Source organism: Melospiza melodia, chromosome 2 (assembly GCF_035770615.1).
Source record: "Melospiza melodia melodia isolate bMelMel2 chromosome 2, bMelMel2.pri, whole genome shotgun sequence".
Classification (NCBI taxonomy): Eukaryota; Metazoa; Chordata; class Aves; order Passeriformes; family Passerellidae; genus Melospiza; species Melospiza melodia.
The window spans coordinates 110,547,496-110,575,105 of record NC_086195.1 but is presented as its reverse complement, the minus strand read 5'-3'; the positions used below and the strand labels follow the sequence as shown (position 1 = coordinate 110,575,105).

Genomic DNA, 27,610 nt, shown 5'->3' with positions numbered 1-27,610 from the left:
CAGGTGGTTTCAGTGTAGGCTTCTTATGAGGGCTGCTTTGTGCAACCTACCTGATAAAATATGCCCAACGGAATTAAGCTTATAAGTGGGGATAAGAGCAGGACTAAAACAGAATTCAATTCAGTTATGCTGCATGTTTGTATAACATTGAGGTGCAGAGGAAATATTTTCTAAACTTGGTTTCTTCTGCTGTCAAAGACAGATGAAAGCAGAATGGTTTGCCACTTCTTTTGAGGTTTTTGTAACTGTATGTTTGGACTTTATGTTGACAGTTTAAAGTCAAGTGGTCTGACAGTGTTTAATGAATACACACTCCAGAACAGACTTCTAAAAGCATTAATGTAACACTGAACAGTCTTCTGAATCACAAGAAAAGACTTGTTTCTTATACCTATAACAATCAAAATGGTCTTTAAGTGTTTGAAAATACCAACAAAATACTAATATTGCAGTGTATTTATATGAAGTAAGCAACAGAAAATGATCAGTGGGTAGAGGAGAAAACTGCTGTGCATGGGATCCTCCTTACACCCTGTTGTCCGTGCAAGGAATAGGAGTATCCAAATGAAGCTGGTCCTCCAAGCCCTGGCTACAGTTAATGAAGACAGATACGTCATTCAGGGAATGATTCAGCACATGGAAAGCTGAGGGTCCAACACAGGTTAAATGGTGTTTCTGTGAGGCAGGAGTGCAGCATTTATATCCTTCTGGATAAAATTACCCAAGATGGTGTGAGAAGCAGGCAGTGACCTTTCCTGAGAGCTGCTAAGGGATTACAGCTCTGAAATAAGGCCGTCTGCTCTAATCCACATAAACTACCTTTCCTAGCTCCACTGAGATCAGCAGCCATCTCTGAACTGAGAGATGGTTGGTCCCAGCCCAGAAGGAGACAGCACATTCATCACTGCCATTTGAAGATGGATTTGATACCAAAATTCATCATTAACAGACAATAAATAGTAATTATTTTGGATACTATCAGCAAGAACAGGAAATAGGAATTTGATTTGAACATTTTTTAAATGAACGGCAGCAAAACTAAACTCCTTGGTTTTTTTTCCTGAAATAATGCATGAACAAGACTAGTTAAATCATATGGAGATAAGTCCCCCTTTCAAAGTCTGGAAGTCATAAAGAATTATCTGTATTGGCAACTTTCATTATTTTCAGCCTTTAAAGGCTGGCAGCATAGGACACATCTCTGCTTTATTCAGTGTGCTGTTCAGTATTTTGCAAGTTAGTATTTTAAAAAGGATATTAATGTGTTCAGAAGTATCCTTCTTATGTCAATCTGTAATACATCTTTAACCTTCCTTTTTCATTACAAAAATGCTTGAACTATTTTTACATCATCAGACTAATCCAAGCTGAGCTGTGCTTCCAGCCTCTTCCTCTTTATGCTCCTCCTCCCATTTCAGCTGTTTGCAACCTTTAGATTTGACAAAGCATGATTGAAACCTAAAGGCTTTGTTGACCTTTCACTTCACCTTGGCCAATCCTACATTAAGATCCAGGCCTCTGCTCCGAGCAGTGCAGAAGGACTAGTTCTCTGAATCTAAAGTGAAAGGGTAAAATTAAGATCCCATCTAATATAGATTGAGTATTGCTAGTCAGATTTTTAGCCTGAGATGTTGCACTGCACTATGATCCTGCTGTGGTTGGATCTACAATGGATGTAACCATCTTCTCTCTCTGCTTCTCCTTTTAGGATAACCAGGCTACAGTATTTCCAGAAGTGCAGAGAACTAACAAATGTTGCTTTTTTCTGCAGGATAGTCCCAAGTCTTGATTAGAAATGCCATGTTATTTTCCTATTGGGTTGCCATGAAAATTGACAGTATAGAGTACATAGAGTACAACATAGACAGAAGTGATTGGAAGGACTTGGCACTGTGAAAAACCCCTGTGACAGCCCATGAATTTGATGAATGATGGCATCAAGAAGATACCTGGGTCCTCATCTGCATTGGTAAATTTGGGTACTCTCTTTAGCAAGACAGACCAGTGCTCTGCAAGTGTGCAGAAATTAGCTGAGGACATGTGATACAGCCTTTGTTAAATCAGAAGCTCTCCAGTTTTGCTCATCGGTTTTACCTACAGATGATTGCTGGGATGGTACTAACAGGTGTACCAATTATCCCTCTATAAATCTATAGATGTATAAATAGCAGGAACATTGAAGTCTCAAATGTGAATCTGATGATTGGTAGTAAAGAAAATAATCTTATGTTGAAGTATTGTTTTCCCAAAATGATTGAATAAGTAAAGCAAGATTAATGATCACTGAAGTTTTAGCTGATTAAAGTCAATTGTTGAGATGGATGGAAATAAAGCAGTGGTAATTTTACAATTAAGTAAAGAAGTGAAACAATTGAGGTGCCTTTGGAAGGGTGTAAGTTAAAGAACTAGGTGATAAATATGGCCTTAATACGTAACATTTTTAATAAGATAAAAAAATATAAAATATTGTTGTAGATCACTTTTGATACATAATTTATACTGCAAAGTACCTGCAAAGGCTTATGTGGTTTCTGGCCGGTAGGAAAGACTTTATTCTCTTCTAACAAGTCTAATACATAAAACCTGAGCCATACTGCTCTCCTACAATGAAATTTTATACCATTTCCAGTGGAGGAAATAAAGCTTTACTGAATGCTGGAACAGCTGGCAAAGAAACTATAAAGAGTGATTATAAAATTATTAAATCAAGAGATGACCACCTTCTAGTATATAGCCAAGCCTTTTGTACTAATCTGAAAATTGAATATATTTTGCCTTACCAGCCTATCCAAGCTTGTGCCAGCAGCAGTTGTAGGTCTCTCCTCTGGGATATATGGTCTAAATCGGGTATTGAAGTTTTCAGGGACAGAACGGGAAGATCTCAGGGCAGGTGCTGGTTTTGGTTGGCCACATCCTTGGAAAACCTGAAAAAAGACATTCTTTGTTATATGTTAGCTAAATGAGAATCATAAAAGAAAGGAACGCTGGTATTTTGTAGCCTCTTTATTATTTTTTTGTATACTCAAAACAAGATTTGATTGACGTTTTTATACTACTGAATTGAGTGCTTGGCCTGCATTAAAACTCAGGTTAATAATTTAGCATTATTAATCACTTGGTGAAGGTATGGAAACATATAGGGACCTTAAAACCCCATTAATTTAAGAAGGTGATTATTATGAGAAATTAACATCTGAAAGCATCTTAATTGCTGTCTTTCCAGGAAGAAAAATACACAAAAGGTTGTCCTTTGTGGCAGGACATAGTTGATAACCCTTTTCAGTTTTGTTAAAATGCAGTATTTACCCAGAATCACAGGTCATCCATAATCCCCACCTACAGCTCTTTGCACCTTGCAATCTTATTTGTAGTCTTAAAGAAAAGGTCAATGATAAAATAGTTTTGTAACTTGGATAACTTTCCTATTCCCTCCCAATCTCTCCCTAGAAGGGTGAGGCAGACTGAGTGGGCAACAGGGATAATTATTTTGTGCTAGTGTGTTTGTTTTCTGGGTATAGAAAATAATCGCAGTTATGAAATTTTTCATATACTTCCATCTGGAAAAAAGTTTCAATGTTGTGTATCTTGTAGGTACTAAAGGACACAGAAGGCTACTGGATATCAAGCATATTTCCCAGAGGCATTTTCACACAAGCTGCACATCCGAAAAAAGGTAGAAAATCCACTGACTTAAAATTATCAAGTGCTCTCATGAAGTAGAATCCTAGTGTTTGCCTTCACACCAACTTTTTCAGTTTTAGAGTCACCCTTCTGGTTTTGTGACTGTTTCAACATTTTGCCTCCATTCAAAAGAAAAAGAATTGAATGCCAGAATTTCTCCTACGATATGTTGTACAAAAGTCTAATGCCATACACAGACTGTTTGAATGAGCTTTGTGGGGGTGAAAACTGTGCAAATGCTGTGTTTTGGTTGTAGGACCAAATTACTCCTTTTTCTGTGGCTACGTTGGTTCCTGTGGCCAGATTTTGGTAGTGAGGGGACTCCAGGGGTGGTTTCTGTGAGAAGCTCCAGCAGCTTCCTCCATGTCTGACAGAGCCAATGGCAGCCGGCTCCAGGACAGCTCTGCAGGCCAAGGCTGGGCCGGTCAGAAATGACAGTAAAGTCTCTGTGATAACATTGTTAAGAAGGAAAAGAAAGTCATTGTGCAGATGAAATTGTGGCCAGGGGAAGAGCAGGGAGAGAACACGTGAGAGGAGCAGCCCTGAAGACACCAAGGTCAGTGCAGATGAGGGGCAGGAGGTGCTGCAGGTGCCAGAGCTGAGATTCCCCTGCAGCCCCTGGTGCAGCCAGCCCGTGGTGAGGCAGCTGGGACCCTGCAGCCCATGGAGGGCCCTGGGGACACAGAGATCCACCCCCAGCCCATGGAGGTCCCTGGGGACACAGAGACCCACCCCCGGCCCATGGAGGGCCCTGGGGACACAGAGATCCACCCCCAGCCCATGGAGGTCCCTGGGGACACAGAGATCCACCCCCAGCCCATGGAGGACGCCCACAGCAGGGCAGGGGGTGCCTGGGAGGAGGCTGTGGCCCCGTGGGAGGCCTGTGCTGGGGCCTGTGCTGGGGCCTGTGCTGGGGCCTGTGCTGGGCCTGTGCTGGGGCCTGTGCTGGGGCCTGTGCTGGGCCTGTGCTGGGCCTGTGCTGGGGCCTGTGCTGGGGCAGGTCCTGCAGACCTGTGCAGAGAGGAGCCCCCCCTGGAGCAGGTTTGCTGGCAGGACTTGGGATCCTGTGAAGGGACCCACATGGAGCAGGCTGTGCCTGAAGGATTGCACCCCGTGAAAGAGTGACCCAAGTCCTTGGTGCAATTTCTGTTTCTATCAGGATACATTAAATTGGCTCTCAGTTAGGCTTCCTGGTGTTAATTTAGAGGCCCCAAATGATTCAAAGTTTGCTGAAAGAAGCTGATTAATACTAAATGTATGTCCAGTCATCAGGTCTGCTTTGGCTTAAAGTCCAGCAAGTCAGCTGTTGTATGGCCATTGGGATTTTTAATTTATGAGCGGAATACTGTTTGGTCTGGTTTGAGAATATCTGTTTTAAGAGTTTCAAGCCTCTCTAGTCCTGAGGGCTATTGGACAGTAAATTAATTTTATCAACCAAGAAAAAAGATTTTAGCTTGTAAAGCTCTAAACTTTTCATCAGGAAAGAATCTTATTTTTCTTCTATGAAGAAAATTCAACTAAGATTAATATTCAAGATTTGTACATGATTGTGTATGACAATTTAAAGAGTGAAATCTATACGTTAAGAGCATGAATTATACTTACAAAAGTTTGGTTAAGTTTCTTTCAGCACTGAAAACATAATTGTTTATTTATATATCTATAAAGTCCCATTTACTCAATTAAGCAACTGGGTATTTGCCTACGAAGCAAGTGACAATTATACAAAACATACAACCAGATTCTCAGGAGAAAGGAAAGTGAGGGAATGTCTCCTTAAAAGTCCCAGTGTGTGATTGTTAAGCTACTTGTATGGCCATGTGGTGCAACTGCAAGTCTACATAATTAATATAACATGTTTCTTATGATGTACTGAAAAGAACCCAGCAGAGACTTTGTGGTATTTATCTTCATACAAATAGTTTCAGCAAGTGGTTTTATACAAACAAATTTACATACAGTCAGACAATAAAAGAGATGGAAACTAGACAGTAATATTTACATGACAGAAAAAGAAATATCTTGCTTTCTAAATGACCTAACAGAAATGCAGTAAGGATACAATATTCAGTAACTGAATTTTGAGTGCAAAAGAGACATTTTAAAATTTGCATCCTGGTATTGACAGAACACAAAATGTAAAGATTATAACTAATATTAAAAAATGCTTCCTAAGAAGAAGCACATGAAATACTTTCTTTACAATGCTATTGAGAGGTATTGAACAATTTCTGGGAATATATTCAGGTGTTTCATTACACATGATGTGAATTGGTAGCATAAACACACTCTCTAAAAAAATTGGTGCAGTCCATTTCATTTGAATTTAGAGAATAGATTCCATTTGAAATTAAGAACGCTAACTTTAGTTGTCATCATATATGTGTCTACATTTAAGCTATACATCTAAGATAGGGGAGATCAAAAGCTTCCTTTTGTTTCTCTCTCATCCGCACCTACAGTCATTTGGGATGTTCTGGGATATCTGAGAGACCTGTTAAGATTTTATAACACGAAACCATTCCCCAGTGAACTGCTGTTAAAGCTCAAATGGACCAAATCTCTGTGGTCAGGGATATGAACCAAGCCGTGAGAGCAAGTCAACAGAGCCACTGAAGAATTACATCTCTTGAGCTGGCTAGATGGAAGTACCTACTTCAGGACTAGGATGTAGATACTGGAGAAAAAAAAGCCCTTTTCCCAGGAGAATTTGAAGTTTTGAATTTTTGCAGAAGATGGATTTTGTTCTCTATGAAGCCTTGGGTCATACTGTTATTTAGCCATGTGGTAGTGCTCAGTGTTTCCAGTTGAGTGTCTCTATATGATTCTGCTCCATTGACTCTTCAAATAGAATAGCATTGATTTTTTTACCTGAAATGCCATTATATTTTTCCTGCACAAAGCTCTGGAAAGAATACAGATAAATGAAGAGGTTTTCTTAGTATGAAACTTGTGGACTATTTTAAGAAGAACCTTGGATGTAGTTCTGTGAAGATATCCTCCTTATAAATAATGCATAGGTAGTCTGCTATGTCATGGAGCTCATTCATCCATTTAGCTGAAGTAATTGCTGAGAAGGAACATATATTTATAGGTTAAAATGGCACATCCATCAACTCAGATAAAAGCAGATTTAAGACTTACTAAGGAGGAACACAGTTATGGGATAGACTATATGAAAGTGGAAAAATATTGTCATGGCAGCCAAATTACTCTTCCAGCAGTCTAACATACTTGTATAGGACTAGACTGTTGCAGAAAATAGTTCAGTATGTTGTGTTTTGAGCAGCAATAGAGACATGATTATGTTGATGCAACCAGATTAGGAAATTTCTCCATTGTGAAAAGAATTGGATGTTATAACATCTTTTGTGCTGTTTTTTGTTTTCCTCCGCTTGGGAATGAGCAATCTCTGCAGGTATCAACTAGTAAACATTCATGTTTTTAAAATGGAACAGATGTAGCATTTACTTTTTGACTTGAAGCAGGAACTGAAGGTGTTGGTACTGACAGCCTTGTGGGAAGATTGTGAAGGCTCTCAAAACATGCTTGTTTTGGCCAAGATTGAAATGAGTATTTATATGTTATGACTCTGAATATGACTACCTGAATTACCTCAGGGAGAATGAGAATGACAATAAGGTAAATGTATGCTATGACTATGTCTTGTATATGAGCTGAACCTTGGGAAGCAATGCACAAAATGTAAAAATTTTGCCTGAGAAATAATCAACATGTTGCTGAGTGCTGAATTTGGCACTATGTTGTTCAAATACCAAAAAGGTGTCACTGGAGGAATTACAAAGAGATTTCAATAAAGAGGACATCCTGTCTCAGCTATTATAAGCAGAAATCCAAGGTAAATCTACTGCGCCATGACTTCTGCCAGAGGCAACCTTCAGGGAGCATTAATCTGGGCAGACCCAGCCTGCAAGGCCTATTCCTAAAAGGTGCTGATGTCTTGGGAAGCATCTCAGGCAGCCCAGGCTGATTGTTTTGCACTCTCTGTGCTGTGGTTTGTGGAAGGAGCTCTGTAAGAATGGCTGCAGGTGTTAGATGATGAATCTATGGAAACTGGTTTTGATGATCAGCAGTCCTTGTCTTCTCTTGGAGTAGGGAAAGTTTGGGCATATTCAGAGCACATTGATCCTTCCAGGAGAAAGGCCTTGGGCCTTGGGGTGTGACTTTCTATACCATTGCTCTTTTTTGACAAGCATCTCCAGTTGTCACAGCTGTCAGGAATGGGACTTTCCCTGAGGCAAAATAAGGACCTTGTGTGGCTGTCATTAAAGGACATGACAGGTGTGCAAGGTGAGCAGCCAGGAAGCCTAGAGGTTTGTGGTCAGACTTCCTGGACAGCCAGTGCTGAATATAAACTGCTGAGAAATACCAAGAAAACAGAGAAAGATTGCAGCCTCAGCATGAATTGGAGGACTTTAATGTAATACTAGCGCATGCTTAATGTGAACTGGGCTAGAAGAATTGACTGTAATCATCACACAAACAAGCAAAGTTAATGGCCTAGGAACAGAGATGCTCCATTTTATGCAGTGAGAGGTACTGGAATGTGTCTGAGTCTGAATGTCCTTGGTCAGCAGGACAAAGATAGAAGAGGTACATGTGGTATCTCTTTAATTCTCTGTCTCACTATTGATGTGCAGCTATCAAAAGAGGAAGACAGAGGGTTTGTGTCTTCTAAGGAAATGAAAGACAAAGAGTGAACTCAAGCAATAAGCCTTGACTTTCTGCACTGATTAATTGTTAAGTCATTGGCTTTTTTTTGGGCTTCTTGAATAGGGCAATTTTATATCACTATATGACACAGGAGTGCTGGATTTTGGATTAAATAAATGGGTCTTCTGCCTACAAAGAGGATGAAGTAAGTGAGAGCTCCTTGAGGAAGAAATCTTTTATTTTCATATTTTCCACTGCTTTTAAAAGAAAAAACAACATGATATAACATGGCAGAAATATCTACTGAATACAGCATAGAGTCTTCTCCCAGACTCAACCAGGTTTTTAGATAGAAAAGGCTGCATGTCAGTGGTGAAAAACAGTCTTTGTGTATGTGGGTGTTGCAGGCATAACATTATTAGTGCATCATCATTTTTCCACTGTAAAAAGGCACTGGCTGGCTTGGGGGAAAATAGCTATGATTCCTAGTCACCACATTTTTCAGTAAGTACAGTCGAATAAAAGGTAAAAAATTGTCTGAAGAATGAGAAAATAGAAAAGATCATGATTCCAACACCCTGCTTGAAGCTTTCTGAGTGGTACCTCAGATTAATTGATGAGAGTGGCTTTTCTCCCACATTAGCTCTGCAGTTGCATTCCATGCACCCCAGTACATCTGGTGAGGTGTCTGTCATTTCCCCTGGAGCTCTAAGTGGTCAATTGGTATAAGGGGGAAAAATTAGATGACAGAAGATGGATCAAAGTCTGCTTGTATATCATCTTTGCAAGTTTGACCTGGCATAGAAGAGGACAGCACTATACCCCAAGCCTTTGCCTTTTTATAAAAGGGTAAAGCATTTCCATGCTACATGAAAAAAGATGGCTGTAACCCAGGAGATCAAGGAAATCACATTTCACAAGAATAATGGTCTATAGAGAACATACAAAGGTCCCTCAAGGATAGACAGCTCTGTTATCTATGAAAAGATAATGAAATAAATTTTGCTGATATAATTTCTTTTCTGTTCTACAAGATTAAAAAAAAATATTATCTAAGGTTTCTCTTAGAGGAAAAACTATTGCATTGTAAATGACATTGCTATTAATCTTTAGAGCAAATAAAATATTTGTGAGGGACAGGAGAAACAGTCTGCTCTGCTATGAACAAATAGTGAGACGAGCTCATGCCAAAACATCATTGGACTCTGGCAGGGGATGCAGCTTTCCAGCTAATGGAAAATAATGTGAATTGGAAAAACTGTGAAAACAGTAAAAAGGAAAATGTCAAAAGTAAAAAGGAAAAAGTCAGAAGTAAAAGGGAAAACAAAATACGCCTGGGGTGAGTTTTAAGTGAAAATATTTTTTGTTTCTTTTTTGAGGTAAGAGCTGAGTTTGCTGAAGCTGACCTTTAATTCCCAAAATATTTGAGAGAATTTGGCTGTTAAACACCTTGATGACTGGTGCCAGAATAAAGTCTCATCCTGCAGGATGTAGACTGCTTTTAAAATCCGAGGAACTTCATGTAGGTTGAAAGCAAAAGGCATATTGAAGGAAACTCTTAGCAACCTGCAGCTCTGGGGCCATAAAAAACATCTAATTTTGGGTTGACAGGAAGAATGTAAACCTCAGGCTCCTGCTTTTTGTCCCCACTTCTTTTTTTTTTTTTTCCCAGCTACAGCAGCTTCCTTCCAAGCAATGGAAAATCACTGACTTAGATGGCAGTCTGGCCAGCACCTGACTGACTGCTGGGAGTTAAATGGGAGGTAGAAGCTCCTGATGCAGAAAGCTTGGCGAACTGTTGACTTTAGAATTTCAGCCACAGTGCAATGATGAATATTAAGTCAAAGCCATTAATTGTTGACTATTGGCTCAACAGCACCTGCTACTGAATTTGAAGGATCTTATTAACAGGGGGTTCAGAGGTGGTGGTGACCTGTGTGTACACACACACATTAAAAATGGAAAGGAGGCAGCCGGTATCATTAGCTCTGTTTATCTTTGTGTCAGAATCCAGACAAAACTCTATCAAACTGAGGTCTGGTAATCAGAGACCAGCCAATGCAGTATTTCCCTAGAGTGGCTATTAAAGGAGGTCAAATGGAACATTTTGTGTATTCACCTCAAACACATTGTGCTCAGTCTGACCTAGATAAATCAAAATGTGTTTGGAAGTTAATATGGAGAACCACAGATGAGACACGAGTGGAAGTTACCAAGTATACTCTGCAGGATAATGCTTACAGAGTTACAACTGGCTTTCAGAACACTCTATTTTCCTTAAATCTCTTACAGCTATTACTTTGAAGTTTAATAAATGGTAGCTTTCTCCCTTCCACTTCGTTTTGAAAAATTCAAGCTTGTTTAACTAGTTTAACAAGGAATTCAAAGCCAGTCTGGTGAACTGTTGAACAAGCAAAAGTAATTTCTGGTGGTCTGGACAATTCTTCTTAAAGTCTAGACAGAAAAAATGGTGGAGATGTTTTTCCCCCCACTTGTGACATTCAATAACAGAGAAGGCACGACTGACACAGTACCTTTGCTGACACCTGCATGCTGTTCTCTTGCATGTTCATGATGGCTTCAGAAATCTTGACATCAATAGGATCCATGACTGATTCAATGTTGAATGGTCCCTCTAATCTCTCCGCTACCAGAAGCATAGCATCTGTTAAAACACAAAGCAGCCATTCCCTTAAAGAAGGGATACCTTTGGGGTCCTCAGGCAGAGCAGCACTGCCAGCTGTAGGTGTGGACACTGAGCTCTCCTCAGCAGGAGTCTGGGGGCATGGGTGGCAGCAGCACTGTGAAGCCTGCAGGGCAGCTTCCCAGCTCTCAAAAATATCTTCCCCTACTGCTGCCACCACAGAAAGAGGAATAAAGACTTTAAAAGTTAGATAAATATTAGTTGCCATAGCATAATCAAGCTTGGGGTAAAATTATTTTACACAGCTTCTTGAAGCAGCCAGTGCTTTGGAGTGTACTTATGAAATCTCCTTCCCAAGAAAAAGCAGGATGAATCCTTGGGGTATGTTCTTAGAATTTGTGTGAGATGATGAAAATTTTGATATGATCTATTGGGGTGTTATAATTAAAGCAGCTGTTCTTTCTGACCTTAATGATCTCATTTTCTTGCAATATGAACAGCAGATGAATATTGGATTTCTGCCATAGTATATAGGTATAAACCATGTTTGCCTTGCTACATTTTCAAAACATGGCTGTAAGTTGTATGTAAGAGGATATAATGACTGGACAAAAGTTCATGGCTTTGAACTGAACAATATATTGTTTGCATGCTTTGTATTAAACCAAAAAAGTTTGCCTAACTTCTGTTAGAGCCTCTCTACAAAATAATTTAATCTTTTGATGTTCATTAACGAGTGAAAAAAAGCAATTGAAGAGAAATTCGTGGCAATAAAAAAGGTTTTGCCATGAATCACATATATTTGTCTATACACAGACACAAATTTATCATAATTTATGTGGCAATAGCCATGTGATAAACTGGATTTACAGTACATCCTTTGAACAGCATCTGAACAGGATCCTTGTCTCCCATGTTTGATTTAAAGTTTTCAGCAACTAATTAGCTTGTAACCTTAACACAATAAACAAAAACCTTCAGATGCTTTCTTCTTTATATGCCAGACTTAAGCTCCAGAAAGTACCAAGCAGACTTCCTTCTGAAACAAACCCATGCCTGCTTTGCTGTTTTAAGCACCAGTCCCACAGCAGCTGTGTGGAGAAGGCATGGAGCTCCCCATAGATCTGACTGCAGTGCTTGTTAGCTTTACACTTGGCTGCAAATCACAGAGGTTTGTTCCAAGATGTGGACATCTTCTCCTTCCCCATAAAAGCACAAGTGTGTGGAGGTATGGGAAAAAGGGGCTGGTGTCTCACTCCAGCAGTTTAGACAAACACCTCCATGCGCAGCCTCACCCAAGGACTACATAAAGTTGTTTATATGCTGTCAGTGCATACCCAGAAATCCCACTGAAACTGGAATTGCTTGGCATGTAGCACCAAAACACTTCTGCAAATTTGCATCTAATAATTCACAGTACTTTTAGGCTGGAAAGAGTGTAATGCCAGTTATTTGGAGTGAGGTGTATAGCACTTGTTGCTAACTGTGAGAAATGCACAGATGATAGGAAATTGGTTTCAAGCAGAGGTGTTATTTTGCCTGCACCTTATTTTAAAATTCTGTAGTTTATAGCCTTTCCAGTGGGAATTGGTGAAAATAGCAACTACCTCTGATAGAGAAAACAGTTTTCATGCACACAAAGACACACACATCCATACACACACGCACACACACTTAGAGATTACAGCAATAAGTTTGCAGTTTTTCAAATGCAAAAACACCAAAACAAAACAAAGAGAATTTGTAAATGCGGACTCCTATGAAGTATTTTCTTCCTCATGTTCAGAATGACTTGAATAAAACATTTATGATTTAGTACTTTGTGAACAATGTGATCAGCTTAAATCCTAGGTGCCACGATGAGTACCAGGGCTGGTTAGGGCACAGGTCTTGGTGGCTGAATTTTGGTAGTTGACTTCAGGAATAGGGTTAAGATTAGGGTTACTGTGTAAAACAGTCAAAAGTATTTGTGTTTCTTTGTTTTTTTTTTTTTTTTTTTTTTTTTTTTGGTTTTTTTTTTTTTTTGTGGGGAGTTTTTTTTTTGGTTTTGGTTTGGTTTGGTTTGGTTTGGGTTTTTTTTGGTAGGAGGAGACTACATTTTAAGCTAAGGACAGGTGCCTCTTTATATGAATCTACTTTATTTTGGCAACTGGAAGGTTGGAAAAGTCTAGTGCTAAGCCCTAGTATGTGTTCAGGGACTGTGCTGAAGCAGAGTTCTGTAAATACATAATTGCTGGAGATCTCCTGTGGGAATGGGTGGTGGCTCCAGCCTACCTGCTGCTTCTTCTGATGGCATGGGGCAAGAGTTCTGAATTAAACCTTGAAGTGAAATCTCAGCTATGTGGCAGAAAAGTGCATCACCTTTAACTAAACAAGAACCACAGTTTTAATTTAAGAACAGCCTTTCCTCAAAGAAAATGCCTTCAACTCCAAAATGAATAGCTCTAGGAGATGCAAACTAAAAACCTGTTCCTGGCTTAAACATTTTGTATCTATGGAAAGATAACCTTTAGGTAATCAACTTCTATTTTCTGAACCTTAAGCCTATTCATAGACTTAGTCTTTATATATACATATATGTATATATATATATCTGTATCTATATAATCTATATCTATATAATCTATCTATATCTAATATATCTATATCTATATATATCTAATCTATATCTATATATATATCTATATATATCTGCATCATCTATATCTATATCTATATCTATATCTATATCTATATCTATATCTATATCTATATCTATATCTATATCTATATACCTATATCTAATCTATATCTATATCTATATCTATAACCGATATCATCTATCTATTAGTCATTGTTAAGGAAGAGGGCAAAGGCTGAGGAATATGGGTAATTCCTGGCTGCCAAAGGTGAGCTTTTTGTTATGTTGAGTTCTTTCTTTGATATGGTATGTTATAGGTCTGATGATACTTTCAAGAGCCAGGGTTCAAGTTAGGTTAGAGTAAAGTTTATGTTTCAGTCACATGGGCTATAGATGTAAACTATTGCTCTACATAAAGGAAAGGAAGAAAGTAAGAGAAAATGAAAGAAAACAAAAGGCGAGAGAATAATAAAACAGTAAATCCCTGTGTGTCCATATTCTTTAATTTCTGTCTCCTTCTCTGGCTTGGAATGAATCTGGACCACTCCAGGTGGCTATTCCTAACTTAAGTATGTGGAGCAGTGAGAGACTATGAGCCAACAGTGACACTTGATATTAGAGCCTTGTGATCTTTTATTTAATTATATCTTAAAGATATGCCTGGGGAGCAAAGGGTTAAGGGAAAAATAGAATTTGAAATATCCATGCGTTTATTGATGACAGGTACACATTTATATCAACAGTTTGTGTTTTTGTTTGGGGGTTAGGATATGAGATAGGACTAATGCTGAAGTAGAGGCCTATACAGGAATATATTTGAAGAGTCTGAGAAATGGATTAAATTCTCTGAAAAGAGTTGCTTGAAGGGCTGAAGTAAAACAGGTTCCTCCTTCAACATTATTTCTGAGACTGACACAAGTTGTGCTTCCAGTTAATGCTCAGTTTAGGGATCAGCTCAGACTAGAAGTCTTGGACAATTGCACAGTTCAGATGAGTTCTTGCAGAAATGGAAATTTAATTAATGTTTGAGGACTCATTTTTATTTCAGTTCCAGCAGCTTTGTGGGGCAATGGCTGACTTAGCAGTGACCGGGCTGCCGGGTTATTCTTGTCTCCTTCTGGTAGGAGTACTACAAGCTCAGTCTAGCAAAAGAGGATGAACAAGTGGCATTTCTATGAATGCCAAAATTATTTTCTTACCCTCTGTTTGACTGGCCTCTTCCTTCTACCCTTTTTCTAACCACCATGGCTGTTCCTGACTAAATCAAACATATCCAGATGATACCTCACAGCCACAGACTGAGAGAAGCCAGGAAGAACAAGGTAGTTTTATTTTTGAATGTTATTAGTGAATGTTCAGGCTCCTTGGAAACAAACTCACTTCTGTATCTAACTAGCTTGATACTATAAATTTTTTGAGGTAGGCCTCAGATTTAAATTAAAACTGGATTTTTCATCTATAACATTGATTTCTAGGAAGAATCGCTGTACAGTGTTTAAGGTGAATTGCTCTCTTGGAAAATATTTCCTCAGATCATTAGGCTGAGTTCTCTTTTTTGCCAATCCTAACTCTCACTACAGTGATAAACTTTATTATTCACTTGTGCAGTTCCATATGAGCACATACATACCAGCTATCCTGTGCAATTGAGTGAAAAGGAAGCTGTTAGGTTGAATACAGTGAAAATCAGATGAAATGTAATAAGCTGAGATTTATGACAGGACAGTCAAAACATTGTAATGGTCCTCACCTGACTGCAGCTCTTCAAATCTCTAATCGTGTATCTCCAAACACAACAATGCTGTCCCAAACCTTTTTTTTTTCCTTCTAAAAATGTTGTGAATATTATTACCTGAGAAACTGGAAAGGTTTCAATATGAAGTTGAAAAAATCTAGATGCTTTGAATTAGTCTTGAAATCCTAATTCTCAAGAACACACCCTTGAATTGGACAAAAGCCTAGCTGAGTTCAGTGTAAATCTGAGTGGGCTTAGTAATTTCTCAGTCACCTCAAATAGTAGATATTGGGAACTTAATTATTGTTTGTGCTATAAAAAATCTGAAAACTGGGTTATTGACTCACCTATTTTTTATGTTGTTAATATACTTGGACTGTATTGTATGTTCTTGATTTTTCCAAATCTGCCTTCTTAGGTTCAGTATGTGTTCTTTATGTACTACAGCATCTGGTAAAAAGCTGGCATCTGGCTGCCAGCTGGGGTGAGTGGATCAGGAGCTCGGTTTAGATAAGTCATTCCTGTGCTGTGGGTTTGTCAGGGACTTGGAAACAATAGATGTGACTAATTGCTCACTGGAGGACACAGGCTCACCAATGGCCCAGAGAAAGTGCAGAGCATACGGCACCCCTGGATCACCACCAGTGCTGCTGCTCTCAGCCTCTCCTGCATGCTGAAAACAGGAGTGGGGACCCTCCTGATGCACTAACCCCCCAAAGGCTACTGAAGGCCTAGGGTGTGCTCCAAGGGCCCCCAACATGTCTCTGCCAGCTGAGCACAGCAGCTCCCTAACTTCTTTATATTCTCTTTTCCATATCAACAGAAAGCACAGGTATTTGTCAGTGGCTTTTAGAAGGACCTTGTTTCATTTTAAGCAGTACTTAAGAAAGAGATCCTGAAGAAATTTTTGGTTTGCTTTATAGGGTTGTTTTTTTAGGTTTTATAGGTGCCATTTTAATGAGAAACACAGGAGATAACTGGTCATCATGCTAAGTAATTTACTGTATAACTTAAACATTCAGAAGACCAGGTGTGAATTTCAAGATATGGAAATATTTATGAGCCCTAGGAATCTACAGGCAAAATAATGGATAGACTAACAATACAAATAGACAAGAATCTGCTTCTGTTTCCTTATAAAAGCATCAAGCCACCCTCCTATAATCCTGATACCAAAACTGATGTGTTCCTGTTTGTGTTATATTTCTTTCAGGGCAGTTTCCCAGAAAACTTCCTAGTGAACTCCAGATTGAAATGAAAGGAGCGGGGAAAATGAAACTGATGTATGAGACTTCTGACAAGTTATAACCCCCTCTAAACTAGGCTGAAATACAAAGTTCTGGCAAGAACCATCAGTGCCTCCTTTTTCTTGCCCTCTTTCTAGCATCCAGAAAATGCAAAGAGGCTCTGATAGGGATAATTTGGGAGGCTGATAAGGAAAGGCATTTTTAGGGTCTCTGTTAATTTGGCGGTAACATCAGTTTTTCCTTTCATGCACATTGTTGCTCTTCTACTTCAAAATTATCAGTGAGATTCCAGCAGTGGCTGAGCTTCCCCCAGGGGAATCCAAGAGAGAATCTATGGATGTAGTCTATAAATGTTGTTTCTTCATGGAAACAAAGAATGGTAAAATACTAAATTGCATGTCCTTCACAAAACTGAAAGGTATATTTTATTTTGGGGAAAAAAAGGAGGAAGATCTTATTTTAAATTCACCATTTAGAGTTCTCTATTTTTCTTCTAGGTATGTGGTCTTACACTTAGTTATGGAGAACTGCAAAGTGCTTGTTCCCAAAGCTGCTGGTGAACAAAAGTAGGTTTTTATTTATGAAACTTGAAAGGATTTGTCTAAGGACAGGACCATGGATTGCAGATGAAATAGTCGTAAGCAGAGTGAGAAACCTGTTGCAGTTGACTGTGACCTTGAGAGTGGCAATGACTTTTGGGATAGGATATAATTGTTGATATGCTGGGCTGCAAGACAGGGATCATTTGGTAGCTTCCCAACCTTCTGACCAAGGGCAAGGGGAGGCAGGAGTCTGGATTATATTTGCTATTTATTGTATTGTGTAGGTAAAACTCGGTGAGTTTTCCATCATGACACTAAATATAAATAGTGGTCATAAAATCTTTAGAGCATTAGATGGTAAACTAATGAAACAAATTAAAAACTAAAAATTGAAAAGTGAAATATGGGTACATATTGACTTTTTACAAATATAATATCAGTGGAAATAGATCCCTGTAATAATCTGCCAAAACTTTTACTGCTAGATTATGATTTACTAAAAAAATTCAAGAAGTGGAAAATAAATCTCTACCTCACATTTAAGGGAGGTGATAAGAACTCTTCTCAGGAAAACAGAATAAGGCATGACATAGATGCCAAAACTGCTGTTTTCCTTAGGGTCCACAGTCCCTTTTTCAAATTATTATTCATATTAGTATTCTATATTATTCTATCCTGATGAGGCTAAACTGAGACATTACAGATTCCCTGTCTGAATATCATTAAGCTTCACATACACTCCATACTATGGAATAATAACATTATAATTTTCTACATTCAGCTTTATTTTATTTTTTGTGGTTTTGTGGTGGTTTTTTTTTTGTTGTTGTTTTTGTTTGTTCATTTTTGTTTTCTGTTTTCTTTTGTTTCATGGGAGAAGGCACTTCTCTTAAAATTCATGCTGCGCTTGTGGAGAGGGAATTCAATATTTTTATTTGGCTATTCAGTTAACAATAACCAGTTAAGCTTCTCTCTGGAGAAATGCAGGCAAATGACTTGTCAGTCCTTGCATGAGAAGCTGCTGGATGTGGGGTAAGATTTTTCTGTAGGTGAAAATTCTCAGCTTACAAATCTGACCCTGAACAAAACAGGGAGCGTTTTGTTCATGAAAACATGTCTGGGGTGGGTTGTTTACGGGGAGAAAACAAGGGCAAAGAAAGATGGATTAAAGTGAGCTAAGGAACAAACATGGGAAAACAGGTGGAAGAGGGCATATGAAAGAGGCCATCTGGAAAAACTGCTGGTCAGCAAACTTGTCAGAGGCTTGATCACTGCAGTCTGCTCTATATCTTTATTAAACTCTATTCTTTTATTAAACTCTTAACCATTTTCTGGTTGAGAAGAACAGCATGGTTGTGCAGAATATTTTGTGTGTGTGTGTGTGTGTGTGTGTGTGTGTAAAATGCAGCTAGCAAGGTTCAAGCCAATGTTCCTGTGAGTAGGAGACCAGCAGCAGGTAAGACCTGAGGTTTCTGCTGGACACTTGGTTTAGTCTGGGTGCAGAGTCTGGACAGTCCTGAGGTCCAGGCTATGGGCTATGGTTCTGGGGAGTTGGTTCAAGATGTGTGTGTCTGTGTGTGTGTGTGTGTGTGTGTGTGTGTGAGCAAAGGGGGCTGCATGCAGCTCCCAAATGAACTGCCGCAGGGGCAGTCTGACAGAGATCCATTCACCCTCTTATCCCTTCTGAGCCTATAATTTCTGCACATCATCCTTGAACCTGGAGTTCTTCAAAGGAGTAGTGCAGAAGGATGCACTCCTGAAGGTGTCTAACTGTACACAGTACAACCAAGACATGGAAAACTCCATTTCAATTTAATTTTCTGCTGTGAGTAGCCTCAAAATTTCACCTGCTGGAAAAACACCTTAACCACCTCTGCTATTCTAAAGTGCCCAATAGCTCTCCTTTTAAAGCTGTTTCTGTGGAATACTTAGCTATTCTGGACAGAAAGATTGGTATTTAAGGCACATAGTCAAGAAGGGGTGAATGCAGTTTTCTGGCTTATGCTTGAAGGGCTAATGTCTGAAGGATGATGTAATGAAATTATGTCCTAAGTTCTTTCAGGAGGGACTGGAATCCAGAATTGTCCCTGCCAGGTTAATTACCAGCTAATTAAAAGGCAAACTTTATAAATGAGTGTAAAGTATCAGATCTAGTTATTGATTATCTGTGTTTTAATTACCAGAATGTACAGATTTAAGAATTAAAATGTGGGTTTTGATATTTCTGATCAGCTACATAGCCATGTCGGTTCATGGTAGTATCACTTACTCTTCCTTCAAAATAAAAGGAAAAAAAGAATTGTCATCAGTATGAATAAACGAAAAGGATACTTTATTATTCCTGTTGGGATTGTATCTAACTGTCTCTTAGGCAGAGCAGCTGAAGAAATTGCAATAGATGTATGAAGAGTTATTGACACACAATTGTCATCTTTTTGCATCTGATAGAAACAAAATGAGTTTTGTTGGGTGAACTGATTTTTTCGAGTATTTCACATACCATATGTTTTTCTTCCTTGTATTGAAAAAAAATGGCTATATAAAATTATTCTTCTTCTATGTCTTTCTATAACTTTGAGGAATTCTAAATAGTTTATACACTGTTATTAGATGATGTCTTATTTTTGGTCATGTATGCAAAAATAAAATGGCAAAGACTAGGCAAAATGGTCATCTTGGTCTACTACTCTTATTCTTCCACTATCTTTCGTAGCTGAATGTGAGACATTCTTCTGAACTGGAATTTTAGCTAACACTATGTCTAAATGTTTGACACGCATCAATTAATAAAAATTAATACATTTCTAAAACCTTTGTCTTGTTGCTTTTTCCATATGCCAAGAGAGGTTTAAATGGTCTGTCAGAGGAAATGTTAGTAAATAAGAGAACCCCCATTGATGCCTGTATGCTACCTTCCATAGTTAATTTAAATTTGTATTAACATTGACTAGTGTGCATAATTCTTTTAAGATAAGTGGAGTTTGACCCACTGAAAAAAGTCCATCTTTCTGACTCTTTCTTGATGAGCTAGGCTGAAATGGTTGAAAAGAACAAATCATAGCCTGAAATTTCCTACTACATTTAAAAGTATCCTTGTTAGTGAAAATCTCCTGGGTATATAGTTTGCATTATCTTTATACAGTCAAAGACATTAGAACCTCAAAGATCTTGTCAACCATTCCAAAGCCCATGCAGAGTTACAACCCTAGATATAAATTCCTAGGTATAAAATCCCTAGAGCTCTGTGCAGAAAAAATTTAAAATAGCTTTGCTATATTCTTCTGACTTTTTTTATGAAAGCTATTTCACTGTCTGCCGTACATCACTATCAGAGTATTTGTCCAGCTATGTGGTGTATTTTTTTTTGCTGCTTAATTTAACTCAACTGTTTCTAATAAGCTGCTTCCTATAGAATGTTTGCTTATTTCTTCTTTGTTAAATCTCTCAGATATATGTAGATATTTATCATATCTTTTAGTTTGTGCTTGGTCATATTTTCCATGTTAATTTTCTTATTCTGTTTTCACAAGTGATTTCCTCAGGTCTATTCCTGTTTTCTTTATTTCCTTTAAAAGAATTCTCTAATATTGTGGTGCCTAGAACTAATTAAACTTTTAGAGTTGGATCTCATTAATGTTGTTTTTCAGAGGTCCTTTTTGTTCCATATTTCTGACTCAGAAAACTTCCTTGATTCCCTTGATGTATCTGATTTCCTTATCCCCTTCATCGCAACTGATTTATAATTCATATTTCCCATGTCAGTCCTGACACATTTTTCAAATGTCTCCTTATATTCAGAATTTACAGTGAATATAATTTCTACACTCTTTTTTATTTTCTTTCCCACTTTTAATTCCAAATTTTGTGCAGTAGAGATTTTCCCAACCTTTGGCAGAATTTATGGTACCTTTTTTAACACATAATTAATGATCTGTCCATTATCTCTTCTGGAGAATTGACGCATATTTTACTTTTATAAAAAGTTTGTTTAAAAAAACTTTTAGTTATTGCAAGAATAACTTCACCCTTTAACAGTATCTTGCCTTAGCATCTTATCATAGCATGGATTGGATTGGAAATGACCTTAAAAATAATGAAATTCCAACCCCTTGACTTGGGCAGGGACATCTTTCACTTGACCAGGTTGCTCAGAGCCCAATCCAGCCTGGCCTTGAACACTGCCAGACATGGAGCATCAACCATTTCTTTGGGCAAACTGTTCCAGTGCCTCACCACCCTCACAGTAAAGAATTTTTTTCCTAATATCTAATCTAAACCTACTTCCTCTCAGTTTGAAGCCACTTCCCCTTGTCCTGACACTTAATGATCTTGCAAAAAGTTTTTCTCCACCTTTCATAATCTTTCTATTACTTAGTGTGGTGGTATCTATGACTTTAATGTCTTCTGCAAAAATCCAGTTTAAACCTATCAGACTGATGTTCTATTGGTAGTTTTCTGCCTTATGGAAGGACATTGGTCATCGTTCTGTTTTTTTCTTTTCTCTGAATAATTTTTTCTGCTTCACAGTGTCTGTATGGCACTAGATGTAATGCATCTTCAGTGCTGCATTATCAATGAATTTTTAGCCATTTTTTGAGTTAAAAGGGTCCAGTGGATGACCAGCTAGATGTTCAAAATTTTGGAGATAACTTTTGCTCCAGAGACATTTTTAACAGATTCGCAGGACCCCAACCCAAGACTTTCTTGTTGTTATCTTTTTAATAAAATGGGATTGGGGGTAAACAGTAAGGTGAAAATGGACACTAGTGTTACTGTTCAGGAGAGTAAATATGAAGACTGACCTAGAAAATCAGAGAAGGACCTCATGATACTGAATGACTGAGCAATAAAATAGAATCAACTGATGATTATAAGAAAACAAAAAAAAAATTCCTAATATATTTTGGGCAATGAAGGGTTTTGAGATGATCATTGTCACTCATGACCAAGCTTTTCAGTTTATGCTACCATAACATTGTCTTAGTAATCATCAGAAAACCTCACACTGAATATTTGGAGAATATCTAGAGAAGGAAGAGACCATCAAATAAAATAGGTTTATAGTTGCAAATAAATCTACAATAAAATAACATCATAGATAGTGCATTGCAGAAGTGGTAAATGAAAGCTTTAAAATGTGACACAAACCATAATCTAACATCACACAGTCCTGAATCAGAAGAATTACCAGAGGATGCAACAGTGGCAAGCCAAATTGTGGGTGGCATGGGGGTTTCTTGAGGTTCAGTGCTTATTCCAGTACAGGAAAAGAGATGTGGAATACAAAACTAGTGGATCACATTTTATTAGTTTCTTGAAGTTACAATAATGATAATTTGTTAATTCTAAGTATATACGGCAAATTCCTCTGTGTTGTCTTTTCAGAGCATAACTGGATGATCCTCAGTTTCTTTGGTAAATTCAACCTTTATTTCCTCTGAATCAAAGAAAATCATTGCCTGTGTTTCATGTGGGAAGCCACAGTTGCTATTAAAGTCTGAAGTACATACTTCCCAGGTACCAGTTCCAGGCTTTTGAATAGACATCCTACGGGTAACATCTTTCCTGCTACTTTGTCAGTAAGATGACTTTATGCCTTTCCTTGCCATAAATAAACAATCAGCCTATGACCATCTTTGCTGGCATGAATCCATCCCAATGGAGCAGCTCTCAGGGAGGTGTCACACACAGTTGCACAGACAAAATTGATTTTTGCCTTTCATTTTATTGATTAATATGGAAATGTACTGCGGATATCTCATTGCATTTAAAAGCCTGCCACTATACAGAGAATTTTGAGATGCCTAATAGCATTTTCTCCCAGCAAGTCTCAAGGCAGCAAGTGAAAACAGTGGGTTTTTTTCCCCCACTGATAAATGTTTGAATCCCAAATGATTGCATACATCAAGGCTGTCACAAATCAATGCTGTTGGCATGACTTATCTATTTATTGTTTTGACATTCCTCTTGAAAGGAAAGAGCAATTTCTCTATGTTTGCCTAGCTGCACTAACTATAATATTGGGATGAAACAGAACTAATCAATAGAATAGGGGCAACATTGTAAAAATCCTACACTCGAGCTTCTTAATTCTTCCAAGTTATCTGTGTCCTGATCTTTTAGATGACTGGGAGATCAAGAGTAAAAATTTTTGTTCAGTCTAGGGAAGGTCGAAATACTATAAAAAGTTAATGTTCATAATGAGGCAACTTGTCTGATGTGCTGTAATCAACATAAATATTAATAATAATGCACAACAGTGTTTTGCAGAAAATAAAATGTCTGTTCCCACTAAAACTTTCACAGCAGGGAAAAAAAAAGCCTTTAATATAGAGGGTGAAAAATTAAAAAATGGAACATTTTCCACAGAAAGATTGCTGTCTGGCTGTACACTACTGAGGCTTCCAGGCCAGTAGCCAGGGAACCATTGTATTAATTGTCCCTCTAAAATTTTTGATTATCTAAAATGAATATTTCCCAAAAGAAAAAATCAGGAACAAAAAATTCCTCCAACAGTTCCAGTTTCATCCAATGGGGATTTATGAATATGAATTAACTCTATTTCCCCATAAGACTGCTGTATGCCATAAAAATGGACTACGAAATCTAGGGAGGTATAGGGATGTTTTGGGATGGACTTTCTATAACTTTGAGTTTTAACCTGTTCTTTCCATTCTAAGCACTTAGTAGAACAGTCCTCCCTGGCTCCCTGAACACCAAATGTGAAGATGTAGTCAGCACTGGAGACCTCTGGAGAGATATTCCATCCTCCCAGTTTATTTAGCGGTTAAGTTTGCTGTGAACTTTTTCATAATGCATCCCCTCTTTGGGAGCTGCCTGGCTAAAGCAACTTTGTGCATTCCAGCCTCTGCACTGCTCTGCCTCACCCTCCTTTTCCAGCTGATCTCCTCCTCTGCCACTGGTCTGTGCCGGAGACCAGCCTTCATGAAATTCCCAATCTTTGTGTGCATCCACTGAACCCAGCTCCTCTTCTTACTAGAATAACAAATGCTGATGAAATTCTGCTATCACTAACCCAGCTCTAGCCCTGGGACATGAACACTGATTTCATTGCATTTCTTCTTGGTCCTACCAGACATAAGCAAGAACAGGATGCAGATCCAGTAGCATGTTAAGGAAGAAATGTTAGGCTCTGTCCTATGCTGCTATACCCACAGTTTATTGTTGTAAAGAAATATCACTGAGTTCAGATTTTCTGAATGTGACAGTGCAAACCCAAATACGTAACCTCTCAATGCTATACATTTTAAAGAAGACATTAAGTTTATTACTAATACTTGTATTTGCTGAAAATAGGACATGACCCAAGGCCTGATAAAGCCAAAAAGCATCTTTTCAACAATTTGTTTTGGAGAAGACTCTTCATTCCTGTTCTCATATTTTTATGAAAATATTCAGTTTTTTCCAGTTGGCTGAGTGTATGGAAGGAAATAACTATTATTCCCATTTCTGTACTGTTGTCTGTGGACATTACTGTACAGAAATGAGCATGTTTTGGCATGAAAGGACTAGATGGTAATGAAGTTGATGATTTTGTTCCTATTAAACAAAATAAGCCATGCCAGTTTTGGCTCTGTTCAAAATATGGGTTAAAAAAAAGTAATGTTTGTATGTTTATCAAATGGAATTGGACAGTATATATGGAGCAAATTGTTTTATATGGTCTCAGAAGAGAAAAAAATGTGAGAAGACAGAAAAAAAAGAACAGCAAACACTCTTCTAAAAGTTGATACAGAAATGACTGCTTACTTAAAATCCTGTTTACATGTGTCATATTTTTCAAGAAAAAAAAAGGAAAAATGACATCATCTGACAGTGATATATGCTGCACTGTACACTGGATTCTATCTGCTCTCCAGGGAAATCTTTTCACAGACACTTAACATTGCTGATATTCAGTAACTAAAAAAGGCCTTCAAAGTCAAGTGTGTTCTGCTTCAGTTAAAGGAAAATTTAAGATGTATTTTTTGTCCTCACCATTTCCCACATGCTCTATACAGAAAGATAAGAGCTGACAATATAAATAATGATGATTAACTTGGTAGTTTTATGTCTGTCTACCAATCAGGAAGGAAAACCAAAAAGCTTTTATAATACTTACATCAGCCTAGAAACATCTTTTCACCCAAAGCAGGCAGATACCATTTACATATCCCAGCCTCAGGTGGGGTCTCTGCCCTTGTGAGACCCAGCCTGGAGCTCTGCATCCAAATCTGGGGCTCCCAGCATAAGGAAGGCCTGGGCCTGGTGGGGTGGGTCCAGAACAGACATATTTTATGAAAAATCCTTTTACTAGGATCTTTTCTCCTGAGAAGCTGAAAGGCCTCAGAAACAAAATGTAAACAATGATTATCTGCTGCTGTGGAATGCAAGAGGTGCATCTTTGATTGGTCTCATGTGGTTGTTTTTAATAATGGCAAATCACAGTCCAGCTGTCTTGAACTCTCTGGTAAGACAGAAGATTTTATTATCATTCCTTTCTATTCCTTGCTGGCCTTCTGATGAAATCCTTCCTTCTATTCTTTAGTGTAGTTTTAAAATATCATTTTCTTTTCACATAATAAAATCATAAAATAATAAATCAGCCTTCTGAGACATGGAGTCAACATTCTCGTCTCTTCCCTCATCCTGGGATCCCTGTGAACACCACCACACTGTGAAGCTGAGGTTCATCTTGGAGAAAAGAAGTTTACAGTTGGACCTTAGAACAGCTTTCCAGTATCCAAAGGGGCCTGCAAGAAAGCTGGAGAGGAAATGTTCACAAGAGGATGTCATGACTGGACAAGGGGTTATGGCTTTGAACTGAACAAATGTTGGTTTAGAACAGAAATTAGGAAGGAATTTTTCCTATTAGGAAACAAGGGTAGTGAGGCACTGGAACATGTTGGTCAGAGGAGCTGTGGATGTTCCATTCCTGGAAGTGTTCATGAGCAGGTTGGATAGGGCCCTGAGCACTCTGGTTAAGTGGGAGGTGGAACTAAGTGGTCTTTAAGGTCCCTTCCAAAACAAACCATTCTATTATTCTATTATATTTTCTTTTGGAAAAGCAAGTTAGACAACTTCCCATTTCAAAAGTGAGTTGCACAAATAGAGCTAGAAAAATCCTGTCCTTTTGGTGATATTTACTCAAACCATGGAATAGAAATATTTACTTTGATTATTTCAAACATTTCTCTCTCTCTCTCTATGGAAACATAATAGACAATAAATTCAACTTACCCCTTGCCCTAACTTTATTGCTCAACTTTTTTTATTTGTTTATTTTTTCTGCAAATATTTGTGTGCTTAATGTTGTTTACACAAACATCTGTAGAGGAGTTCCCATTAATGAACAAATTATTGTGTCTGTGGTTCAGATGAGTTTGTTCAGCCTTGTCACATGTCCAACACCACAGTTTCTTGACGGAAGTGAGACAGAAAAATTTTACTAAAAACATCAGTAACTTAGATGTAAAAAAGACAATATATGAAAAGACAGCCCTGTTTTGTTTGATAAGAATGAATCTCACTAATTTAAAATGGAAAAGGGTCTGGCAAAGAAAGAATATGAAACATTTCCATACCTCTACTATGCCTCTTACTACAAATCTTTTCCTTCCTTCATTTGTGTTGGAATGCTGGAATATCTAATCAAGGGCTGGAAATACATTTGCTGTGAGCTAAGTTGCCAGTTACCAAAAAAAAAAAAAAAAAAAAAAAAAAAAAAAGAGGCATGCCAGATGCTTATAACTCACTATAACTCATACTTGTGGTTTCCTTTTAGTGTAAATGGTTCAGTAGAACTGAAAACTCTCTTATGTTAATAAAAGCTGTTCTTTGAAATGAGGATAAAGATTGCAGTCACAACGCGATCCTATACTTCTGGATAGCTGCCTGAAGGAACTGCAAGGAACACAGGAGTGTTCTTGTGCCTCCTCAGGCACTTTCTCCTGTGCTTCTTTATCCTGGATGCATGAAGCAGTCTGGATATCTACATTGTGTAGTGAAAAAGAAGACTTGGATATGCATGGAGGAGGATAACTTCCAAGAGAGTTCAGAAATGAGAAAGCAGTGTCAGAAGACAAGCCAACTGTGCTGCTCAGCTCAGGATACAGGCATAAACCCCATTTAAGTCAACTGAAAAAAGGGCTTACTCTCCTCTACACCACTGCGGACAAAACTTTATTCTGCTCTGTGCCAGCCCTGGTCCCCATGGAGTAGAGGGACAGATTCAGGGAGGGGCAGAGGTGGTTGGAAACAATCTCAGATTCCTTTTTAGCATGATGTGATCTGCTGCAGAGCAGACAAAAAGATGATGGGAATGGGAAGAAGCTTGCCTTACAAAAGGCAGCTTGCATTAGAGTGGCTTTTACTGTGCTCAGAGTGGTGCTGCCATCTCTGTCAGGTCCTCAGGGGGCTCCCACCAGCCCAGGGTTTGCAGGAAGAGGTGCCTGCAGGCCTGGGCCA

General features: G+C 38.3%; 1 protein-coding gene across 1 annotated transcript in view; it reads right to left on the bottom strand.

Annotated features, from left to right (window-relative positions):
- The window catches only part of GPC6 (glypican 6), a 727,955-nt gene that overhangs the window by 60,357 nt on the left and 639,988 nt on the right, over nt 1-27,610 (bottom strand). Inside the window, exons 5-6 of the mRNA XM_063149536.1 lie at nt 10,890-11,020; nt 2,781-2,924 (exon numbers count right to left, since the gene is read on the bottom strand). Of these exons, the coding sequence (XP_063005606.1) occupies nt 2,781-2,924; nt 10,890-11,020 (275 nt within the window). The remainder of the gene's footprint in view (nt 1-2,780; nt 2,925-10,889; nt 11,021-27,610) is intronic.